Raw genomic sequence first — 15576 nt, forward strand, 5'->3', positions numbered from 1 at the left:
AAGGGCAGATTGCGGAGTCTGGTTGCGCCAGCAACCTTCTCATCGAACGTCTCGTCGTTGCGGTGTCAAAGTGTAAAATTTATTTTGCCTGGTTGGTTGTTGCTCGTTGACGAAACGAACTGTTTGTGGATTGTGGATCTGCAATGCTGGGCGCCCCGGGCCTAGTCGAGACCCATCACGGCAAGATGAACCACATCACCTGCGTCCAGAGATCGAGCAGCAGCACAGTGGTCGATGGGAAGCAAAGAAACTGTTCTCGCTTTCCGCCCCGTATCTGTATTCTGTATGGCCAGCTCAAGAAACTAGGCCCCAACAACGGGCCGCTGGAGCATCCATCCCTGAACCAATGATGGGCCGTCTGAGGCCAGATGCGGGAGGGCGGATTCGGCCGGGCCGGGTTGGTTGTTGGTTTGGCTTCCCGTTCCATTCTTCACTTTCTTCGGCCCCCCCAAAAGCGACCTCACAAGTGACCATCACGACCTTTCCCCTCTCCACCATGGCTCTGGGAACCCAATAACATGCTTCAACTCCTTAAAACAAAGTGATAGTGTCACCGCCCTTTTACAGCCCCCCTCTCTCCGGCTTTCCGCCCTTCCGCCTTCCGCCTTCCGCCTCTTTTCCACATCGAGTTTTCTCATACCGCTCCATTTTCACCACCCCCCACCTGCTCGCAACTTTCCCTCTTTGGTACGCGCGGACAGATGCTGTGCTCTCCCTACCCAGGCGGCAACCCGCATAACTGCTTTATGCAGCCATCACCCAACATGGTGCGCCCCCTGCCAGCAAGGCGTCAGTGGCCCTCTCTGGCAATGGCCCTCTCCGGCAGTGGGCCTCTTCAGTAGTGGCCCCGGCCGGGGAGGGGTTAGTTACCCACCCCAATGCTGCTGCCCCCGGACAGGGCAGAATCTCAGGTGGTCTGTATGTAGGTACTGGGCTGTACCACGACGTTACAGCGTCGCGCACCGCAGCACTCCAAATAGGACCTACATCATGACGGGCAGGAGCAATAAAGAAGAGAGGCGGGGGCGTAGCCACTCACTCATACCCTGGAATATCCCCCGTCGTCGGAGTAGACAAGTACAAAATACACAGTAGTTAGACAGGTAAATATCAGGGCGAGGACAGAGAGGGGCGCGAAAATGCCGACTGACAAATGAAGCCCCGACCGAATTGGGGCGGAATTATGGAGAGATGCGAAGACAAGAGAGAAGTCGAAGGTTTCCCGTCTAAAACACTTGGGTCCGAGGCAGGCAAGACACGGAGGGTGACACACACCGAGACACACACACACAGAGAGAGAGAGACACCGCACATGCCCTCACTCCCTCACACTTCACACTCGCACACACACACGCGCGTGTATGCATGCAAAGGACTTTTTCTCCCCGCTATCAGCGGCCCCTGTCCTGCCTGTCAAGTGTACAACTGAAGTTGATGGCGCTGATGATCCTCCCCCTTTTTACACCAAAGAAACCCCCTGCCGCTGGGTTCATCGATGCAACTTAGGCGCTAACTAACCCTTGGACTTTTTAGTCTTCTTTCCTCTGCCCCCTCACACGTTTTAGTTCCGACCTGTTGGTGATACGGAAGCATGAAAGCAAGGCAGACAGGGCAGGGCAGACAAGAACCTAGAACGTGGACGCTTAGTAGCCAGAAAAAAGTGGATGTCTTCGAGCACACTGTGCAAGAAAGATGAGAAGACCGGCCGGATCTGTGGTCCTCGGCGATTACTCGATCCAATTACGTACAGTGGGTACCCAGACCTACATACACACACTCGCACATACATACGAACATGAGAATTAGATGGAGCGGGTGGGGGAGGAGCCGAATGGTTGGGACTCGAGACGATTTGTCTGTGTCATCACGTTCTTTTAGGCCGGTATTATTATGGGGAAAGGGAGTCACAAGCAAGGGCCATAGGCTGGTCGAGGATGCCGAGGCGTTTTTTGATGTAGGTGTCAATGTATCATTACAAATTGTCAGTATTTGAGAGATGGATGTGTTGGTAGATAGGTGTTAAATAAGGCAATCATGTTGCTCTGCCAAGCAAGCTCTAAGGGAGAGACGGAAAGAGTAAAGAAAATAAGAGAAAATAAGACACAGAGTGGAAAGAGAAAAAAAAAGTAGCTAGAACGTGATAGAAACGAAGTGCTAAAAAGTATCAAGAAGAAAATCGTAACAAGGTATCACTGTAAGTTTGTCATGCCTCATAACCCATCCGGTACCGAATGACCCTGCCCAGCAACGCTGAAAAAAAAAGCCCAAGCAAGATCTAAAACCCAAACCCAACCCTTGTGTTGTTGATGTCCACTGTCCCCCGCCGCAAAAGTAGTTTTTGCAATTTTTGATGATGACATGTGTAAAAGATGTGTAAAATGTAAGAGAAAAAGAAAAGGAAAGAATACAAAAAAGAACAGGAAAATGAGAAAGAAAACGTAAGAAAAAGGTAAGAAAGGAAACAAGCAACGTAAAAAATATTACTCTAGGTCGTCCTCCTCGCCTTCCGCATCCTCATCCCCATCCGCATCAGCGTCAGCATCGAGATCCTCTTCTGCATCTTCCTCCTCCTCCACCTCGTCCTCCTCATTCTGATATTGAACTCCCGATCTACCCATGGCCAACGCCCCGGGGGCATTCACAACCACATTTCCGCCCGGGCCCCTCTTCAACGGGCTCCGGAGTATCCACTTCCCCCTTGCTGTGTCTTCCTCTCCATCTCCTGCCTCGGCATCATGGCCAGCCTCGCTCTCGCGTGGCACAATAATAGCCACCTCTTTGCTAGACGCCCATTGCACAAGCGTCGGGTCTTCCTCTCCACCGAAAACCACGACACCCTTGCCATTCGGGCTGTTAGGTGACCCACGAGCCAGCTTGCTACCGCTACCGGCGCCGCCAGTCCGAGTCCGGTCCATGTGCTTTGCAACATGCTCCATGCGCAGGTTCCAGGCATTTTCGCCGCGGAAAGCCTCTGCTCCACAGTCCGGCACGGGGCAGCGCATCAAGGTGGGCAGGTGGCAGCGCGGGTGCATGGCTTTAGCCTGGAGCTGTTTGACATGATCGTTCCATTTGGCTTCGAGGGTCGCGGTAGCCGGGTCTTTGTTGTTGGAATTCTTGCTACCGGCGTGGGACTTGGAAGTGGAAGAGGACGACCGTTTGCCGGGTGGTGGTAGGATGTCTTTGAGTTCCGGGGGAGCGTGCATGCGCTTGAGGTGCTGCGTGTAGAGATCTTTGCGGTTGAAGATATTGCCGGTAGGGTTTGTGGAACCCGGTGATGTAGCGTGCTGGGGGTGTTCGGGATTGGAGTCTTTGGCGTTCTCGCAGGTGCCTTCTTGACAGGCCCAGTAGTACAGGAGGAGATGTTGGGTCAAGACGTGACGCTTCCACTCGTTCTTGGTAGCAAAGGTTGATTCACATCCGGCAAAGTCAAAGACACAGTTGAACGGACGATGATGCTCCTTTTTGATGTGTGTCTCGAGTTCGCCCCTGGAGGGAAAGGCACGCTTGCAGTCCGGGCAGTTAGACCGAAACTTCCCGGCAGAAGAGGACGGGATCGTGCGTGGAACCGTGGCTGGGGCTGGGTTGGTCGCCCGGGCTCGGGTCCGGCGCGAAGGAGATGAGGTAGCAGCAACAGTCGTTGTTGCCTTGGCTCCCCGTCGTCCCGTTGCCCGGGCGTTCGACTTTCGCCTCTTGCGGGGTTGATAGTCCTCATCACTGTCGTTCTTCGGCCGTTTGGCTGACACATCCCCAGGAAAGTGCGCGGTCTCCTCCAGTGGGGGATATTGGCTCATTGGCCCGGTGTCTTCCTTGTCTGTGACGGGCATCTGCTCGAGCTGAGGGTTCCCGGGCCCAAAGCCCACAATGGGGCTGGTGTCATAGTAGCCGGCCGTGGTATTGAAGTCGATCAGACCGGCGTCACTCTCAGAGTACTCGGGCGGTTGCTGGTTGGGGTTGATGTCGAACGGACGAACAAAGTTGGGAAAGTTGGGACCCATGGCGCCGAATTGCATGGCATGTGCGAAACCTTCTAGAGGTAGCGGGGCCTGGGATGGCGAGAACAGGGTCGTGTCAGGAGGCGTGGTAGGGTAGTTGTCGTAGTACGACTCGGTGTCGGAAGGGCTGAGGACGTTGCTAGACGTATGTTCGAAGGAAGGGAGAGGGCTGGTGAAGCGGGGATGCGAGGTGATCCCTGCGGCCGTCTGGATGGGTGAATGGTCGCTCGGTGTCCGGACAGGAATCTCGGGAGCAAGGAAGATGGGCTGATGGTTCTCCTTCGAGGCGTGATGTGCGGGAGCCGCCCAGCTGTGGTGGAGGTAGGAGTCCGATGGGGTGTTGGAGAGGCTCGGGTCGATACAGCTCATGCTCGAGATCCCAAAGTTGCTTTCTAGCTCGTGGTAGGAGGGATTCCCAAAAGGCATATCTTCGGGGGAGAAGGCAGCGTCCCCGAAGGCGTGAGGGTTGGCCATGGTGGGAGGGATGTCGAGCTTTATTTGTCTCGACAGCGGGCCGTGAATCTCGTCGACAGCGTGCCCAAGCGGCGGAGAAAGGGGGACAAACAAAAAGAGAGCCCGGTAGGCGGTGACGGCGAGGTGTCGAGGCCCGGTGAACTCGAGAGAGACGGAAGGTGGGTCAGGAGAGGATAGTATCAGGAACTCTTCCTCGGGTATGAGCTTTGCGGCGGCGGGGGCGGTTTATGTATGGCTGAGGTACGGGATCTGGGGCTTTCCCATCGACTCTACTCGACCGAAAGCGATGCGTCGATCGAAGGGGGAGTGGGACATGGAGCGTTGGAGGAAGGAAAACGGGCGCTTGACTGACCAGGGCATACTCAGGGAAATAGTTCCTGAGCTGAGTGGCCGATCTGGACGTCGACGTGCAAGTGAGAAAGCCTGGGCCGCCATCTTCCTCCTCCCACCCCCTACACGCCTCTCTTGAAATCGACTGCGTCTCCGTAGGTCTTGTGCGCAGTCTCCAGGCCCCTGCTCTTATCCCACACCCCGTTTCTCCCCTTCCGCACCCCCCCTAGCCCCCGGTTTCCCTCGCCCTCCACTCTTCCCTTGAGCAGAGCCGCATCATGTAGCTCCCCAGCTTATTTTGGTGGATCGGTACTAAAATTCACCCTCGACGGCACAGCGCGGCATGCTGTGCGGGGCTGAGCAGCCATTCGTGGTACGAACTCTTAGCACTTTGACTGCACCAGTCGAATTGCGTTCCTTGCACCCCTGGAGACCGGCGTTGGCGTTAGTGTGTGGATCGACTTGGCTGTGCCGCACACGCAGAAGGCCGGCCTGAGAGGTCAAATGGGTGGCCTTGTTTTCTTGGAGGCCAAGGGTGTGTGTGTGTGTGTCAGTGTGAGTGAGTGATTCCCCAACTCGGTCTCTCTTGCCCTCATTGACTTTACCTGTCACACCTAGTGCAAAGACCCTGACAGGGAAAGACGGCTTTCACACTCACGTCCCCGCCCCCACTCACCGTCGTAGACCCCCACTCCCCATAAGTGGATGGGCATTGGACGTCTTTGATGCAAGACCGTTCCGTCGTTCGCGGCCCATCGCGTTCGATATGTGGTCCCGCAACGCTACAAGGTTAAGCCCTGCCCGACCTTGAGCCTCGAGGTTTGTCGAATATTCTCCATGGATGGAGCGAAACTGGACTGGACGACGCAGGACAGCGCGTGGGCGCGCCTTGGCTGGCTCGCAGAATCGCCGATGGCCTGTTGCGGCCCACGCCTGGTGATGCGGTTATGCAGCAGCAAAGACGAGGCAACTCAACGGCGGTGAAACGCAACGTTAGCTAGTCCGGCCCAACTGCATCACCAACTGCATCAGGCGCAGGGTCCCTAAATTTGTGAACCATGTCAGGAGAGCCGGTTGCTGGCGGGTCTCAACAATCTCCGTGGCCGCGGATTGTGACCCCGCAGAATGGCTGATGAAATCTGATCAATTGATGGTGATGGGTGGAAGAAAGTCCCCCATACGGCACCTCCCCCCGTAAAAATTGGTCGCATCTGGCGAGTTCACTGGTGGTGTTGTTCGCAACTGCCCCGGAAATCACCCCGAGGTGTGGAGACTCAGTCGACTCATATTTCAGTCGTTGTTGCCCTTGTTAAGCATTGTGTGCATTGTGTTGCAACGCCCCTTCCACGGTGACCCCGGTTTGGGTTTCCCGTGATCGCTCTTTCCCCGAGAAAAAGTCCCATTCACCGTTTTCTTGTCTCTGCAATTTCCTTTCCTTCTTTTTCCTGACCCTCCATCACCACTCGCGCATGCTTGAGTTGCATTTTGTCTCTTGCTTGCATTGCGTTCTGCGTTTCCCGTCTGACGCCTTGCTCCATATTGACCGCTTGCTGCTTTCTGCTTGCTGCTTGCCGTTCTGGCCGATTGATGTTCGGTCGCCATGCATGGCTCGGTATGTAGCAAACTCCCGTCCCGTGGAGATGACGCAGACACCGACTCGGCAAGCACCCGGCTCAAGGTTGGCGACTTTGCTCCTCAACCCGCGTTGTGGCACGTCACGCGGCGAACGCCTTAAATCTGGGGTTGTTCGCCCGACCACTGTGAGAACACCAGGAAAGACGGGACGACTTCCGTATTCCTCGCTCCCGGCTGTGGGCAATCTCTCGCCCTGCCCAGGTGATGATGAAGCGCCTCCCATTGGGCACCTGCATCCCGATTTTGGTTCTCAGCCTCCCAGCGCCCTGGATCTGCCGGCTTACGACCCTTACGAAGTTACGACAGATGCACGGGATCTAGGACCCGTTCAGGGTAACATCATGGAGACGGTCCCTATTCCGTTGTTGCGCCGCTGAGCTCAGTGGGGAAATTCCCTCTCGCGGAATCCAGCCAGGGCACACCTCAAGATCGAACAGTTGCGGAGGAAGAGAGATGCTGCCATTCCGCCCCACTCCCCCCTCTCTCTTCCTCCCACCCGGCGTGCGCAGCATTCCACTTCCAGGTTGCATATTCCCCAGCGCGTCAAAGTCGCGCCGCTTCCTTTCCGTCTTCCGGCACTGATTCTCAGAGGCCACGCGCGTACTTCTCGATCCGCTCTCGTCTACCGACCGTGCCCCTCCCAGACTGCCCCCGGCATACTCTTACAAGTACTGCAGTACCGCGCGGAACTCATCATCCCAACTCTGAGAGGTCGCCGATCGGCTGGGGTGCGGCACGGTTTGGGCCCCAACATGATACCTACATAAACTAGTATGTTTCTTGGGCCAATCCCATCATTACAGACGGGAGAAGGTTGTCTGGGTGGCTATTCTGTGTGTACCGGCAAGCGCTTGGGGCTGTCTTGTCTCTCCCGGTGCCATGGTAAAGAGGTCCCTTGACAAGGGTCGAGAGACAGACGACGGGCTCCTTTATTCACAGCACGGGACATTCCGCCCAACAAACCATCACAGGATTTTCGCTCGGGCACCACCTCGCGTCGCTTAGTTTGTCGAGCTCCCCGTTCCAAGACCTCAGAAGCCTGCTCACCGACCTTTATCCCCTTTTCTCGAGATGCCTCGCCAATAAACCCTGCGATCCCGGATCGGATTTTATACTTTGGCCCGGAGAAGGCGAAGGGGAAGCATCAAACTAGACATCAAGCGCAGTTCCCGTCAGATGCTCCGTCCGGGCACTATGCTCCATGCCGGTTGAACCTGGACCCTCTCAGAGGACAGCACCCCCGCCGGTCCCTGCGCGTAACGGGCATGCCCGATGCAATCTTCCCAGTTCCTGCTTCCCAAATTTCCGTGCATGTGGTGGTCGAATGGAACAAGCGATCCGCGCCCGTCCCGCTGGCTTGGAGTCTGAAGCCCGCAGTTCCCCACAGGGGATTCTCCACAAGTCCCTAACTTACCGCTTTTGGCCAACCACGCCAACCCCAGCGGCCCGCGCAATTCTTGAGCCCATGGCACTCTGTACACTAGACTCTATGTACACTAGTGTAGGTAGGTAACAAGACTAACTATCCGTAGGACATCCAGATACCAGTGCGTAATGTACACACGACAGACAACGATACTACCTCAGAGTACAACGTCGTCCCAACCGCATTTCTTGAAACACTGCGCCGCGCCACAACCGTTCAGCTCCGGATTCCCGAAAACACAACAGCAAAACCGCCAAATCACGATCGGTCCGCCACAAATTTAGAGCGCAAGATAACCAAAGCAGCACCAGGTGGTCCCGCAACTAGGCGTTTACCTAATACCCGACCGAGTCTGAGCCCGTCTTGACACCATGACTGAGACAAGCTGCTCCGTGCAGCCAGCCACGCGGTTACCAAGCCAATCAGGGCCCCTTGATCGTTTGCTTCTTGTCTCGCACTTCGCAACTCCACTATCTCCGCGTGCTCGTCGAAGACTGCTGGAATCTTCGTTCTTTTCTCATCCGCGATCGCCGGGCTTGTTTCCCCCGCCAGTCCAGCCCCAAAGGGCCGACACAAGACATGATTGCAAACCACGCTCAGGGCATGCCAGACCATGTCTTGCGTGTAATCAGCCCCCGGCGACCGCTGACCAACTGACTGGCTAACCATTCGACCCGTTCCGCTGATGGTTGCATATCACCCGCCCCATCGGCCCCTGCATATGCGGCAATGTTGGGGAACAGACTCGGTGCTGCTTTTTTGGTGGGATGGAGGGTTCTGAAAATATCCCTTCTGTCTCCGTACCGCCGATGCTCATTTGGCGGTTGAGAGTTGCCGGGACCAGTCAGCGAACCGCTGCGTTTGTCGGGACTGGGAGGCGCTTATGTGTCCCTGTCCCATGTGAGGATCGGGCACAGCAGCGCTCCCCATAAAATATTTTTGTTTATTCTGATGGGCTTGGACAAGCTAAGGACGAACTAAACGGTTCCGTCCTACCGGCCCGACTCTGCGACCTCCCGCCGCCACGCTAACTCTCGTCTAGCGTTTCCGAAAATCATCGCCATATCGTCATCCTGCACCCTCAGCTTCTTGTCTCACCCTGATGGCAAGTTCTCACATTCACCGACAGCTCTGGGGTTGCGTGCGTCGAGAGAAATGCAACGCTCTGGGCGGGAAAGCTGACACCGAATGTGACGGACGGGATAACATTGCTGCCCTCACTGTCCTCACTGGGAGGTGAATGCCGAGGGGAGAGATCACTTCCTCATTCTCCTCCCCTTGCATAATTATCGCGTGGGAACGGGTCCCCCCTGGTTGTCGTTTCCACGCGGGTGGCTGGCAATACCAGATCGTCGGGGCATACACAGCGCTCCGATTCACCCACCGTTGCCACCCATCCGCCAAATTCGCTTCCTTCCCGCTGGCGTACCCGTGTCGCGCACACGTTCTTGTCTCTTCTCCTTCCCGCTCACACTTCTCTCCACGCCGCTTCCGCCCACCTGTTCGCCCGGTTGTCTGCCCGCTGGCTCGTCTAGCTAACGTTACCCGTCTCCCGAGTATTCACTCCCGCACAGCACGCGGAACGTCCGGCCATCCAAACAAACCCTCACCCCCTCGCGATCCCTTCATCCCTCCGTTTTCCCTCCCGATCCAACCCTACCAATCTCCGCTGTGAAAACCTTCACCATCGGTACCGTTCCCCGGCAATCTCACGGGCCCCTCTCAGCCAACCACCCCTCGTCCAAAATCCACAACGTGAGGAAAACCACCCACCAACCTGACCTCCCCGGTCTCTGATCCGTTGCCCCCCCCTTTTTTTTTGTTCTCCCCTCAAACTAGGAAACCAACAGATCCAACCCCAAGATCCCCAACCAACCATATCCCCAGCAGACGATACACCCCATCACCTCACCATCCCAGCCCGTTTTGTTGCCGTAGTATCTTGTCTCTCTCTCACACACACGCCCTCACGCCCTCACCAGGAACCCTGGCCTTCGCGTTTATTTTTTGGGTTTTCACCGGTTTTTTTCTTTTCTTTTTTTAATTTGTTCCGCAACCGCCTGACCAAAAGGGCCTCCTCCTCCAATACCACTTTGCCACATCATACCTTGCCTTCCAACATGTCATAGAATAAGAATAGTTAATTTACCATATTTACTACCGTACACAGTAGGGGAAGGAGGGTAGCCATTCGATGTGTCGATGTGTGACAATCTACCCGCTCATCTACCCTCTCACCTCTCCAACTATCCATTCATGATCTTGTGTACATGAGACCCGCCCGTCTGTTCACCCATCTTCCCCCCCCAACTCTCCACCCCCTCACATCTTGTGCGCAGCACGAAGACATGGGGAAAGAATCAGGGCAGTGGGGCTGGTGCGGAGATCCAAGTGAGGCCGACCAGGCTTTTTGTGGCGGAGGGGGGTGGGCTCGTTGTGAGGCAGTCCCTTGGGTTGAGTGGATTGGGTTGGCTGGCTGGTTGGGCTGGATCAAGTTGGGGGCGGTAATCTGCCTTGTTGCCTTGTTGAGTGGGTTGTCTTATGTATGAACTGGTTGCCTTGTTACGAAATGGGCCGTATTACTGTTGTATGTATGCATGTACATACACGCCTGAGCAGTCAGTGAGTGAGTGAGTGAGTGAGTGAGTGATGGGATTTACGGATCCACAACCATCTTGCGGTTGTTTCAAGCTAGACCCCAAAGTAAGGAGGGAGGAGAAAGCGGTTCAGGGCTGAGAAACTGAGTCCACCGGGCTAGACAACCGGTGACGATCAAATCCTGGGTAGTTCCCTGTTTCAGTTCGTTCCATGATAGGATAGAATCTGAAGAAACCAAACTCCATTACCCTGACCCAACCAATCTTCCAGGATCAATGGACAGATGGACAGACGAACAGATGGATTGACATGAACGGACAGATGGATGTCCCGTCCAGATCGATAAATGTGCGGATCGGTGGACGGATACGGATAGAGACTAGTACATAATAGATGCCAAGGTGGCAGGCATGCAGTGAGGCCTACAGGCGGTAAGGGAATCCAAAGGTGGAAAGGTGCGAGATGAGGGCTGAGGGAGAGATGCCGGAAAGGTAGGCTTGCAGAGGGAAGCGAGACAGTGAGACAGCGAGACAGTGAGACAGCGAGACAGCGAGACAGCGAGACAGCGAGACAGCGAGAAGGAGGTTTGGGCAAGGGGCAAGGGGCAAGAGATGGAATAAGGAATGCGCGCGCGTGGGTGTGGGTGTGGGTTTACGAGTATGGGTTACCTGAGTTGTGGACGTTGCAGTAACAGGCAAGGTGACACCGGACCGTGGCCAGAGAGACTTGGTGTGCCTATGGATATACGGAATAGAGACCGCAATGACCGCGTATGGACATCCGATTCTCTCTCTCTTTCTATATGCTCACGTGCTTATCTATCTCTATGTCTCTATCCCTGTGTATCGAGTGTGGTCAATATGAAGCTTGTCAGCTGCCCCTGCGCTTGCTAAATACCTACTGCCCTCGGACTAGAAAGCAGGCTCACCATCACTCTATAAAGGGTAAGATGAGGATCGAGATAGTTAGCATAATTAAGAGGGAACGCATGTTTCAAGGCTTAAAAAACACACTTAAAACACAAGAAAGTGATGAAACGAATTTAAAGGCGAGAGAAAAGGGGGAAAATATGTCCGAGTCCCCATCCCCCCTGACGCGTCCACGGGGCCTAAACGCTCACGCTCCAATCGTTCTAAGCCTCGATCACCATATTTCGGTATTTAGCCACACAAAACCGGAGAACGGAATGAACTTAGCAATTATGAGTACTCGAGATACTTACTTTCAACATGTGTAACCCCATTTGTGGTCACCGTCATATTTATTCATGTGTATCACATTGGGTTGTGTCAAGACCACTTCTTCCCAAAAAAAAGAAAAGAAACCAAATGTAAATGTTAAAAGTTATAAGAACCGAGTATTTCCCTAAAACAGACCGATTATGAAGAACATTCATGAGAGTGTATACCCTGAGATCTCATACCACACGAGAAACATCTAACCCAAGTGATGGTGAATAAAGCAAACTTTTAATTCATGATATCATCATATATGCCTCCCGAAAAAGCCGCCAACCCAATAACCAAACACACCCAGAATGCCCCAAAGCCATCACTAACCCAGTCTATACCAACCCATTCCGTAGTAAATAGCAGGTTAAATCCGATCCCGAAAATCCTAGGGTATAGTCATATCATCATCGCAAGACTCATAAGTCATCATGAAATCGTTAAGGCATTAGTCCAATATCCATCCCTTCACCCGAACTACCCGCCCCTCCTGTGCTCGGCGCAACCTCCAAAGCCGTCGAGCCAGGTGTCGTCACGATCTCCGGTTCGACAGCAAGATATTTTTCTCCTACCTTGCAACTGCCGCAAAGTGCATGGCTGCAATCGTCCACCATGCAGACTTTCGTCGTGCTGATAGACCAGTTCCAGTTACAGTGACACTGCGAGGCCGAGGGAACGGCATTCGTTAGCTCAAGCACACACGTAAGGGTTGATGCGTTGTTATGATAGCGTTGAGGACGAGGGAACTTACGCAAATCCAAAAACGGTACTTCTCTTTCCCATCCTTGAGCCGCTTTGGTTTCGGTGCGCCCTCCTCTCCGCTCCCCTCATTATTCCTCTTGTTTAGCTTGTCGGTCTGTTTCCCTTGCGTCCGCGACGCCGGCAAAGGTGTAGTAGCGCTGACGTTCGGCGTGGCGGCGACCGAGGGGTTCGCAGAAGCGCGAGCAGAGACGTGGGCAGAGGCGTGAGTGGAGGTGGTGGGCGACTCGCCCTGGTCATTCTCGATATACTTCCAATCCTTGATGTCGACTTTCTCCAACCCGTCTCGGCCATTGTAGTGGTTTTCGATATGATCGAACCTCTCGCTATGGACAGGACCGCCCCTGCCGGTTGGCTCAATCGTCTTTTGGCAGAAACCGCACCAGAAGCGCGACTCAAAGTTACGGCCCATTCGGCACTCGGCCAGTTTCTTGTCGAGCGTGACTAGGTCGTGAATGCCGTGGTCCTTTGTGAGGTGCGATTTGAGTGACTCGCGGCGATAGCAAACCTTACCGCACTCCTGTTGGCCGGGGCGGTCGATGGGCTCCTCGGTACAGCGCCAAATCTCATCCTGGATGTGCTGGCTGTTTTCGTGGCGCTTCCAGTCGTTTTTGCTTCCGAAACTCTTCTCACACCTGGGGAAGGTGCACGAGTAGGGCTTCGCATGACGCTTGCGGTGTTTCCTAGTGCGGGGCATATTAGACCAACAAGATCAGGAGTAACTAGGGTGGCAAGGCTAGAGGGGCATACTTGAGCTCGCAAGGTCGGTGAAAGAATTTCCCGCATACTTCGCATTTGTTCTTTGTGCGAGTCGGTTTGCTTGTAGCCGTAGAAACAGTCGTTGGGGTTTGGGGCTTGTCTGCTTTGGCCTCGATTGATGTTGGGTATCCGCACTTCTTCAGCATTGTTTCAAGCTCGCCCTTCTCGATCAACCTCCGAATGACGGCGGCCATCTGTGTCTCGTCATCGAGGTCAATCGGTCGGGGTGTTTCGGTTCCTAGGAGTATATGAGAAGGGGACGATCGCGCAGAGACAACGTCTGCTTTAATGTACTGGGCACCAGTGTTGCGGAGAATGGTGGAACGAGCATCTGACAGGTCATCCAAAGGTTCGTCGTCGTCCTCGTCGTCGTGGTCTCTACAGAGACCATCCTCGGAGACCGATGTATGCGCTAACTCGCTGGCGCCGCCCAGTTCCTCCTGCATCCTTGACTCTAGCTCATCCACCTCAGACTGAAACTCTCCAGGGGGGACGCTTGGCGTGGGGCTCACGTCCAAGTCCATCGGTTGTTCCGAGGTCTCGAACTGATCGAGAAGTCCGATTCCCGCGGCGGGTTGTGTCAAAACATTAGGAGAGATACATTCCAATTGGCGCTGCTCTTGCGAGGGCCGTTCGATGGAAGCTTCCCCAGTTTGGGTAGACGACCCAGAAACACCGACGTGAGCAAGAGACAGTTCATGAGCGGTAGCGAGGCTAGGGTTTTGTGTCTGGTTTTGAGACAAGTAGATCCCCATGGAAATGGGTTGCCGATACGACAGCTCGTCGGTCGTCTCGGCCGGCCCTGAGTTTTCATTGGAAAACGAGTGGTCGGATGCGATAGTGGTGTCATCGGGCTTTTGCCAAACCATCTGCGACGTTGGACTCGCCATCAAGGACGCACCCGCACTAGTGGTCTCCATTGATATTGCGTCATGGCTGGCTTGTTGTACCGGTGTGCTCCTATGGATAACACTTATTAGCTTTGGCGGCACCCCCAGGGCGGAGTTGGCAACACACAAAAAGGTGAACTGCTTCAAGTCCACATCCGTAAGTTGGTGCTTTCTCTTCAGATGTTGCCGGAAGTTGTCGGCGCGAGGCCAATCCTTGCCTCGGTCCGAACAGGCTCCCAAATTGCAACGGTACACATGCTCATCTCCTGTCACCATCTTGTGCACGGATTTCTTGTGACGATCAAGATCGTTTTTGGTGCCAAATCCATCCGCCTTCGCACAGCCTTGAACGGGACATTTGAAAGGCTTATTATGTCTGGCCTCGTGTTTGCTAGTTATAGACACACACTGTTAGTTCAAACCTCAAGAAACGGCATATGGTAGGACGCACGTCAACTCCGAGCGAGTCTTGACCGAATCATGGCACACTGGACAAACGAGCTTCTTGGTAGTCCGCGATCCCGGCACCCCAGGTCTCTGGCTTCGTGAGTCCCGCCCCCAACTCTCTCCACTCATGGAGACGTCATCTCGGCCCAGCATCGCCTGCATGCGAAAGGTGATGTTTTGCGTTTCGAAGGTTGAATCCATATCGCCACTGAGGATTGAGGCATTTCCAATGCTTAGTTTGGTGTGGCTTCCATACCCAGAGTCGGTCGGATTTTTCGCGCTTTGACTGATAGTATCGATCTCCGAAGGCGCAACGCTTCGATACCCGGTGAAATTTGGGATAGCCTGGGGATACGATAAACCCACTGACTGCCTCGCCACGCTCAAGGGGTTCCAAGGCCCTCCTCGGTCTTTCATCCTAGGATACGTGGAGTGCAATACATCTTGCTGGCTATGGCTACCAACCAAAGACTGCAGCTCACCCATCAACTCGTTGTTGCTTGACGCCGCCATCGGTGGGAATGTGAAAACTGACGACATAGCGAGATCCCCAGGCTGTCCATGGCTATGCGGAGTGAACGCGGTCGGCGAAGTGGGCGAAACGTTACCGAGATTAGGGTGCTGAGACACAAAGGTATGGGGTTAGGACAGAGTTATGAGGGAGCTGAGCTAGAAGAATACGAGCAGCATACCATATAGCGGCCCTGCTGGGGGAACTGAGAATGGTTCACCATGGTGGCTGTGTGCTCGGGGTGTGAGCGTGGGGTGCTAGGTTGGCTAGCTATCGGGGATTGACGACACCGACAAGCGCTCACAACGGTTGCCCAGTGTTTGAGGTAGGCCGTCCTGGTCCCTGAGAGTGAGTGTGGGCCAATATGAAGAGGTTGGCGGTGGAATCGAGCTCAGGCCCAGGTCAGGGCAGCAAACGGAAGGCTATCCGTCCCGTGAGTGGGCCGGGGAGTTCGGACGGCGGGGGAGCTTTGTATCAAACGGCTAAAGGAACACGGAGCAGAACCCAGACAGACAAGTCACAGACA

At 54.7% G+C, this 15576-nt stretch overlaps 2 protein-coding genes across 2 annotated transcripts; both read right to left on the reverse strand.

The window, feature by feature from the left end:
* Nucleotides 1-2480: 2480 nt before the first annotated feature.
* On the reverse strand, nucleotides 2481-4466 carry C8A04DRAFT_11704 (uncharacterized protein; the record flags this gene model as incomplete). The annotated part of the gene is made up of 2 exons (XM_062777065.1): nucleotides 2481-2576; nucleotides 2643-4466. 2 exons carry the CDS (start codon nucleotides 4464-4466, stop codon nucleotides 2481-2483), a joined length of 1920 nt encoding a protein of 639 aa, XP_062637558.1.
* A 7903-nt stretch (nucleotides 4467-12369) lies between these two features.
* C8A04DRAFT_28090 (uncharacterized protein) lies at nucleotides 12370-15273 on the reverse strand (the record flags this gene model as incomplete). Its single annotated transcript, XM_062780516.1, has 5 exons — nucleotides 12370-13126; nucleotides 13194-14162; nucleotides 14220-14483; nucleotides 14544-15160; nucleotides 15232-15273. The coding sequence occupies 5 exons, from the start codon at nucleotides 15271-15273 to the stop codon at nucleotides 12370-12372; spliced, it is 2649 nt and encodes an 882-aa protein (XP_062637559.1).
* Nucleotides 15274-15576: the final 303 nt, after the last annotated feature.

Source organism: Dichotomopilus funicola (genome assembly GCF_033296635.1).
Source record: "Dichotomopilus funicola strain CBS 141.50 unplaced genomic scaffold C8A04scaffold_26, whole genome shotgun sequence".
Lineage (NCBI taxonomy): Eukaryota > Fungi > Ascomycota > Sordariomycetes > Sordariales > Chaetomiaceae > Dichotomopilus > Dichotomopilus funicola.